The sequence below is a fragment of the Oryza glaberrima genome, chromosome 4 (assembly GCF_000147395.1).
Source record: "Oryza glaberrima chromosome 4, OglaRS2, whole genome shotgun sequence".
In the NCBI taxonomy this organism is placed as follows: Eukaryota; Viridiplantae; Streptophyta; class Magnoliopsida; order Poales; family Poaceae; genus Oryza; species Oryza glaberrima.
Genome location: NC_068329.1, coordinates 22,246,921 through 22,255,190, shown reverse-complemented (window position 1 = coordinate 22,255,190; position 8,270 = coordinate 22,246,921). Strand labels below are relative to the sequence as shown.

Here is an 8,270-nt window from a genome sequence, read left to right as displayed (position 1 = left end):
CCGTGAACGCACCACACCAAAGCTGAGGCCAGAGGCCAGAGCCGAGGGTAGGACGAAAACCAAACAAACGCCCGTTGAGGCCCGTCTGATCAACGGTGTAAATCGCTTGCAATGTGTCAAAACTCGAAAGGGAGGGTGCAACGAGCGAAGAGTTACTGTAACTGCCGGTCCAGAGAAAGCAGTCCGATGGATCAATCTGTTCGCGGTCAACGTGCTTTACGTCACGCCTGTACGAACAGTTGGTGCGTTACGACTTGACTACGGATTACCGAGATGCTTGTTTTCCAAAGCTCCAATAAATAGCGGCCGTGTTATTATGTGGGACTTTTGAAATTGAATCTCGGTTTGCCTTCCCTGTCACAAAACAGAGAAACTTCGGTTCTCCTCCGTAAAGAAAACCACGCGTACAAGCGTCCAACAAATGAATAAATCTCTGCACATTTACACGGTACTCCTACTCCGTACTACTACTACGACTGGAAGGTAGCAGTGCCACGGATTAGCCTAAGAAAGAAGGAACACACATGGCGTGTTGTGCAGCCGCCGCTGCTTCCCGTTCTTTTCAGTTCAGTTAATTACTCCCCCACTTCTCATCATCCCATGTCCACTTTCTTTTTTTTCTCTCTTGCACGCACGCACGCACGCAACCCACGCGCGGAGTGGCGGTGGATGGATGGAACGCGTGACTGCGTGAGAAGGTCAAGAGCAAACAAGAACACGCACAGTTTCACTAAGGCGGGTCGGGGTTAAATCATCCCACCAACACCAACCAAACCAACCAACCAACCTCCCCACACCGCCGCCGTCGCGTAGCGCCCGCCCACCCCCGCGCTCGCCGCCGGCGGGCGAACGCTCGCCATCCGCCCGCATCGCCATAGGTGCGCGCCTCCCGATTCCCATCCTTTTTTCTCTCTCCCACCATTCCCGGAATTAATGCACGGATGATGGATGAGTTGCGTGCCTCCTATCCGATGTTTTTCGTTTTTCTTGCCTTCTCCGTTAGATCTTCCTCTTTTCATTTCTTCTCGTTTCAGCTCCGCTCCGCAAAACCCTGATGATGGTTGTCCTCGACCACCCATTGCGTGCGGCATTTGATCCGGGCGATTTTTTCTTTCCTTTTTTTTTTCTTTAGGCGAGGTGGTGTGTGTTCGTGGAAATCCCGGTGGCCGTGCGGGAGGGGCGCGCGTGAAGATCTGAGCTCGGGTTTATGTGATATCCCTCGGACCGAAATTCCCATCGATGATGGCGTAAAGGCGGCGCCTTTTCTCTGCAGTTCCTCCCCTCCCGTCCCTTTCCGCTCCCGCGCCCGAGAATTTATTGCTCGCAATGCTGCCCTCTCTGATGATGAGCAGAGCAAAGGATGCAGAGCCTTTACACTTTAAATGCTTGGTCGGTTTGGCTGCAAGATGCCATATTGCCATCTCATGCGTACCACCGCCATCCGTCCGTCACTGAGCTCCTGCTTGCGTAGTGACGAGCGTTCTGGTTTCGCTCAGCTCGTCTCGATTTCACACGGATTGGAATTCGGCCCTATTCCGCGTGGAAAGCTTCGAGTTCTTGGTGCTTCTTGTTCTCCGCTGCGAAAACCGCAGCTTTAGTAAGAGCTCATCAGATTTCCTCTTTTATTTTTTTTTATTTTTTCTGTCTTTTGCTTTCGGTTTCAGGGATCGTTTGGGGTTCAGGGCGTACGTTACGTCTCGTTCTTCTCATTCCTTTCTACGTTGTCGTTATACTTCTCCTCCTCTCCCCCTGCTAATCTGCCATCAGGAATACCTGGCGTCCTCTTCTTTTCATTCTACCGATGTTCTGATGAAAACTGCAAGATTCCCTTTGAGGTCCAGCCCGTACGATCTCGTTGCTCTGGATAGTTTTCTATTATATGTTTCTTATTTTGTTCTTTTGAATTCTGAATTCTTGAAACTAGATGAGCTTGAAGTTAACAGCTCGAATTTTGATTTCCATGGAGTAGAAAGCCGTGCTTCTTTGGCCTTCTCTCTCCTGCCAGCTGTGGAGCTGTGCACTTGTTTTGTTCATGATAGCTGAACTATCTGACTGAGGAAAGTGCAGCCTTTAAAAGCCTTTGTTACTGCAAAGATTCCTTTTGATGGTAATCATGGATTTGTAATCCTCTCCATCCAATTGGAATAGTGCATCTGCTTTTATGTTTACCTCCTGTTGGCTGCTACTATACCACATTCTACTTTTTCATCTTGCCTGGTGTTGCTCAGTCCCCATCGTATCTTTTCGTCGGACGTGCCATTCTCCTTTTCTTTTGGTTTTAAATAGAACAGGGCCATGAACTGTACTCTCCTTGCATCAAATTGGGCCTACTAATGCCTGCAAAAATCCAGCCTTTGCATGTGTGTGTTGATGTTTTCCTGGAAGGACAGCATCTTGCTACAGTGTACAGTAAATTAGTAAGCTCGTCTGACCTTATATGGCCCATACCCACAGTTTCAAATTTAAGGGTTCAATACTGAGGGCTTTGCAAGAGAGCATTATATGCTTTGCTGCACTAGGTTGTTCGCTCGCCAGTTTCTTACCAGCTACCTGTAATTCTATTGTGATTTAATTGGCTACATCAGCTTTTGGATCACGGGTACAAGGTTGGTTTTGTAATGTTCCATACTCGCTGTTCCATTTGAATGAATTTCTTGTCATAACTGTCTTTTCAGGATTCATCAATGTTGTTATCCTCTGAGGCTTCCTTTGTAATAAGAAGGCAGTGATCAATTTGTTTGACCTGAGTACCGGGATGACCAGCAAAAATGTGCTAACTGATAGAACTCACAGAGATGGTACAAAAATTTCTTCCACTTTTTCTTTGAAGTGCTGCTTAAGCAAGTGATCTGCAACTCCTGATTTTGCTTTTTTTCGCCGGGTCGGCAACTCCTGATTTTGCTTTCATAATGCATATGAATTTATACTTTAGAGTTACTTGAGATAGACGGGCTAGATGGCATTGGCATTGTTTGAATAATGATTCATTTGCATAATGTTAGATGGTGGTCTCCCTTTAGACAATGTCATTGTTGTCGAATGGACAACTGTGCCACGTCGAAAGGCGTGGTTCTCTCAACAGTAGTTGGAATGTAAAAGCAATTGTATTGATTCGTAAAATTTTTTGGGGATCCCCCCATTACATGGCCCTAGAGGTTTATTTATAGCCTTAGCACAAGCTTGCACCTTCTAGGGTTTAGGGTTACAGGGGATTTTACATGGTTGCCCTTATGAAAGGGACATTTACATGGGTATGCAGTGTCATTTGCACATATGGGCCTTTAATGGGCTGATAGGCTGGGCCTGGTCTATGGCAAATGGGCCTAAAAGGCTGGGAGAGGCCTGTTGGGCCTCCTTGATGCCGAACTCGTCATAGCGAAGTCTTTGTAGTTCGCCCGAGATGCCTTCGCCCGAGATGCCTTTACTTTCGGAGTACCGACGCGGCTTTCCAGCCTTCGCCATCTTCGCTTATGGCGTTCTCCATAGGGCTTTGCCTGAATGGTCTTGACGTCTTTGGCTTGAATCCTTACTGGTACTATGGTTTCGGCAGGTCCGGCCAAAGGGCTTCATGGCATGCCTCCAACAGTCATGTTTGATTGTTTGTAGATGATGACACATTTGTCTTTTCTTTCTGGATGTTTTCCTCTTCTTGGATTTGAAAATAATTCAAAAGAGCTCTTGCTATTTTTGTTGCAAGACACTGACCTTAAAAATCAAACTGACTGTGTTCTTTATTTGTTAGTTTGTATTGATAGACATAAGTGTTTTCTGCCTAATGTTAATTGTTCAGCTTGCATCTTTCAGGCTCTCGAGTTCATAAAAGCCGGCAAGATGTCAATAGAACTGTTGATCCCAAAATAGGTTGTGTAGAGGACAAATTAGTGAGTATCATGTCATTTGCCCTATTCTAGCATATGCAATTTCAATTTATCGTAGGTGTCAGATTGTCCTTCTAAATATATATCTGGACAGCACTTACACAATTTTGTAAATTTCAGAAAGTATGTCTTCATTTTTTTTTCTAATATAGTATTCATTGCAGCAGGTAGTAGCTAGTACTAGGAATTCTTCAAGCAACAAATCAACCATATCTCCAATGAACAGATTAGTAGCAATGGAGATGTCCAAAGGAGTGGAATCAAAGAGGAAGCCACCTAGTGTCGTTGCCAGACTAATGGGGCTTGATGACGATCTACCTGCTAAAGAACCAGCATTACAATCTTCTAGAAGAAATTTGCGGAGAAGTCATTCACTTGATAATTTGGCAACAACAAACAGGCCCCAACAACAGCAAGAGCAGCATTACAGCAGGACAACACCAAACATACACATAGGCCCCAAAGAGACAGTTGAATTTAAGGATGTGTACGAAGTCTCTGAAGATCCATTAAAGAGACATCATATTCTGGGGCAAAATTTTCCTTGGGAAAGATCTTCTGGGAACAAGAGTGACACTAGGATCGAAGCTGTTCGACAGAAGTTCATGGAAGCAAAACGCCTTGCCACAAATGAGAATCTCATCCATTCAAAGCAGTTTCAAGAAGCTCTTGAGGTTCTAAGTTCAAACAGGGAGTTGTTTCTGAAGTTTCTTGAAGAACCAAGCCCTGCTTTCTTGAAGCAACTCGATGGACTTGACACAACGCCTGCACCGCCTCCGACGAAGCGTATTACAGTGTTGAAGCCAATCAAATCTGTTGAGAACAATGGAATAAGAGAAACCAGAACACACCAAGTTATTAATGAAGAAAATGAACTTGTGATGGGAAAGACTCACCAGAGATCTTACTCAGCAGATGACAACTTCTCCAAGTCAACTAGGATAGTGGTCCTAAAGCCTAGCCCTGGGAAGCCTAATAGAACAGGAGCCAGGCTAACTGCCCGAGCAGCTCCATCTGAACAAACTCGGCGGATCGACTTCCATGGAGGTTTACAAGATGATGCATCCATCCTAGGATCTAGGGAATTACTGCATGGTTCGGTTCAGCACATGCCAGAGAGTCGTCATCGGCGGGACGAATCCCTGATATCATCCACATATTCAAATGGGTATGGTGGAGATGAAAGCTCTTTCAGTGGGTCAGAAGTTGACTACATTGATGGAGGTAGCCCAAGTGACTCAGATGCAGTCAGTCCAATGTCGCGACATTCATGGGATTACATCAGAAGACACAACAGTCCTCACTCAGCCTCTACTTTTAGCAGGGCCCATTCACATTCACCTGAGTCATCTGTGATCAGGGAAGCCAAAAAACGGCTTTCAGAGAGATGGGCAATGGTATCATACAATGAGATCAATCAAGAACAAGTACCTTTGCGAAGGAGCTCAACCACCTTGGGTGAGATGCTCTCCCTTCAAGTAGCTAAGAAAGAAGAAGCTGTTGCTGGGATAATTTCTGTTTCAAGCAACCGGTCAAGTGGCACAGGAAATGAGTTGGCCATGAAAGATGCATGCAAATCTACTTTAAGAGAGTACGATGAAAATGGGAAGAGCTCTCCAAGGAATTTAGCAAAATCAAAATCTGTCCCAGTGTCTTCATCTATATTTGACAACGTAGCAGTGAATGCTCAATCTGCAAATTCTGAAGGGACTCCGAAGGTGTTTACAAAGTCAGGTAGAGCAAAATTATCTTTCACGGGGAAAATATCAAGTTTTTTCTTCCCAGGCAATAAAAGGCCAACAAAAGAGAAAACTTCCCTCTCATCTGATAGCTCAGGCGAGATATTTGGATGTATCGGGCACATGGTGCCGCAGTCTGATCACAATCTTGGTCCTGATGAACAAATGGCTTTTTGCAAGGATGAAGCTGATAATTCCACCAATCATGCTCCCTGTTCTACAAAAGTACGCACTTATCTCAAATTATATTCATGCCTTACTAGTTTTTTTTAATTATCAATGCATTGGTCTACCGGATTCTCCTTTTCCACCATGGCCTTGTGAAGCTCTTTGATTATCTCTTCCCGAGTTCCTACAAAAGAATACTGCTTTGTACTCCAGTTTTCTTACTCTCAGTAACTAATAAGAGACATGTAGCAGGATTCTGGTTCCATAGAAGTACCTGTATCTTCTGACTGTGTAAGTGGAGATGTCGATGAAGTAAAATCAAATGGTGATCTAAAATCTATCCACGATGAGACTAGTCCTACTTCAATTCTTGACACGGTTTTTGAAGATAGCAACAGTAATGAACCTGAATCTTCAAGAAGAACTTCCTGCACCGAGAGTAAGTTTTGTCACCTGTTCTGACCCTTGAGCTTGCCATTGCTGTCTTATATTATGTACTAACTACATGTTCTCTATGTCTTTAGGGGTTGCCTTACGATGCCCTGCTATCGATTCTGTTGCCCGCTCATTTTCATGGGAAGATACCAACTCAGGTTCTCCGTTGCTAGGTGGCCTAAAGCATTCCAATGTAGATGATGCCGATTATGATTATGATGAACTAAAATGTTACTCTCTTGTACAAGAGATAGTATCATCTGCTGGATTATGCCATCTGCAGTTAAGTATGGTCTTCACAGGGTGGTACCTGCCTGAATCCCCCCTTGATCCTGCATTGTGTGACAAGTTCTTGGATCGCAAGGAGGAGGATGCTAAATCGAGGGAGCGAAGGTCACACCAAAAGCTCATTTTCGATTGTGTAAATATGGCCTTGGTTGAGATTGGCCAGGATACGTTACTATGCAGCTATCCATGGAGTAGAGAATGCTTAAGAACATGGAGGGAGAAACTATCTGAAACCTTGGGTGAAGAAGTATGGAACATCGTGAGCGATTGGCTTTATGGAGATGGGAGCTTTGCGGCAAACAAGGACGACAATGCTGGAATAATCTTGGAAAGAATTATGCAGGAGGAGGTGGAAGGGAAGGGTTGGATTAAGCTATTGACAATGGAAACAGATGAGATCACTGAGCAGATTGCCAGTGAAGTGTTGGAGGACATTGTCACAGATTCTGTGGAGCATCTGTCAATTTGTTGTTCAGAGCATGGCATTTCAATGCCAGTAGCAAATCTGTAGGAAGCAATTTCTTTCATATGAGCACTTGCCTTGAATTTTGTTGTGCTGAAAGAATTCCTCAGCAGCTTCATAGATTGTATATAAGTCCATGTAGTTGCTTACTCTTGCTTCTGCTTATACCTACAGCTCAGATTGGCCAAAATCGTGCAGTTCTTTACTCTGTAGATGTCCTACTGGTCAAATTGTGTTAGTCAGAAGTCTAACAATAGCATATGGTGTCAGTAGTATTGTAGCTTTTTGGGAAGCGAAATACTAACTTTTAGTGGCCGTGTGTGTTTGACTTTGAGGTGCAGCAGAACACTGCTCCATATGACCATATGCTGCAAAGAGTATTATATAATGCATTCCGGCGCCAGTTGGCAGCATCCTGGTGTCTTGAGCTCTATGTCAAATTCGTCAATCTGAACGTCTGAATATAAAATTGAAACGAGGGCATCTTAATGTCCCAATCAAGAATGAATTGTATAATGCAACAAGATGTTAATAAGAAATGTTGCTTCTGTCTAAGGGCGAAACCATCCAACATTTGTTCTTCCAATGTCATGTTACTCGTTTGATTTGGTCCGTTATTCATATGGTTTATAACTTACAACCTCCTCAAGATGTTAATTATATGTTTGGGCATTGGCTTACATGTGTTCCTAAGGATATGAGAAATCTGCTTTTGATGGGTGCAACAGCTCTTTGTTGGTCCATTTGGCTAAGCAGAAACGGGGTAATTTTTTAACAACAAGACGGTGTCTTCTCCTTTATAGATTATTGCTTTAGTCACCCGGTGGCTATGCACCTGGTCTGTCCTCCACAAACCGGGTCTTCATGATACTGTTATGGTGGTATCGCGTCGTTTGGATCAGGTGGCACAGGAGTTTTTTTTTACCCTGGAACATGTGTGGCGATCTAGTCTACGGCTTGATAGTCACTAATTTATTTGTTTTGTGTTGAGGATCTAGTTAGATCATGTTTTGTGGCTGTGTGCATTTCATGCAGAGGCCAGGAGTGAGCTCAGTTGGAATGTATCATCTTGGTGTATTTGACTGAGTTTTAATAAAGCTTCCATCATCGAAAAAATGCAACAAGATGACAACTTGAACAAAAACAAAGGTGATTAGCAGGTCTTGTCAGCTCTGGACATTCTCCAGGTCAAAGATTTTCTAATCTGGGTGGCATCTTTCTCATATCAAGGTGCAGCAGTATTAGTTTAACTGTTTAAGTAGGAATTGTCCATTGGGGCAGTAACACCAATATTGGGTG

General features: G+C 44.1%; 1 protein-coding gene across 10 annotated transcripts; it reads left to right on the top strand.

Moving 5' to 3' along the window:
• Positions 1-546: 546 nt before the first annotated feature.
• LOC127771003 (uncharacterized) lies at positions 547-7,574 on the top strand. Of its 10 annotated transcripts, XM_052296789.1 has the most exons (7): positions 631-878; positions 1,133-1,597; positions 2,676-2,798; positions 3,805-3,881; positions 4,043-5,842; positions 6,035-6,224; positions 6,310-7,574. In XM_052296789.1, exons 3-7 carry the CDS (start codon positions 2,756-2,758, stop codon positions 7,017-7,019), a joined length of 2,820 nt encoding a protein of 939 aa, XP_052152749.1. In that variant the 5' UTR covers positions 631-878; positions 1,133-1,597; positions 2,676-2,755; the 3' UTR covers positions 7,020-7,574. The 10 variants fall into 10 exon arrangements, with proteins under 10 accessions (XP_052152752.1, XP_052152749.1, XP_052152747.1 ...); XM_052296792.1 differs by lacking the exons at positions 631-878; positions 1,133-1,597 and adding an exon at positions 547-565; XM_052296787.1 differs by lacking the exon at positions 1,133-1,597.
• Positions 7,575-8,270: the final 696 nt, after the last annotated feature.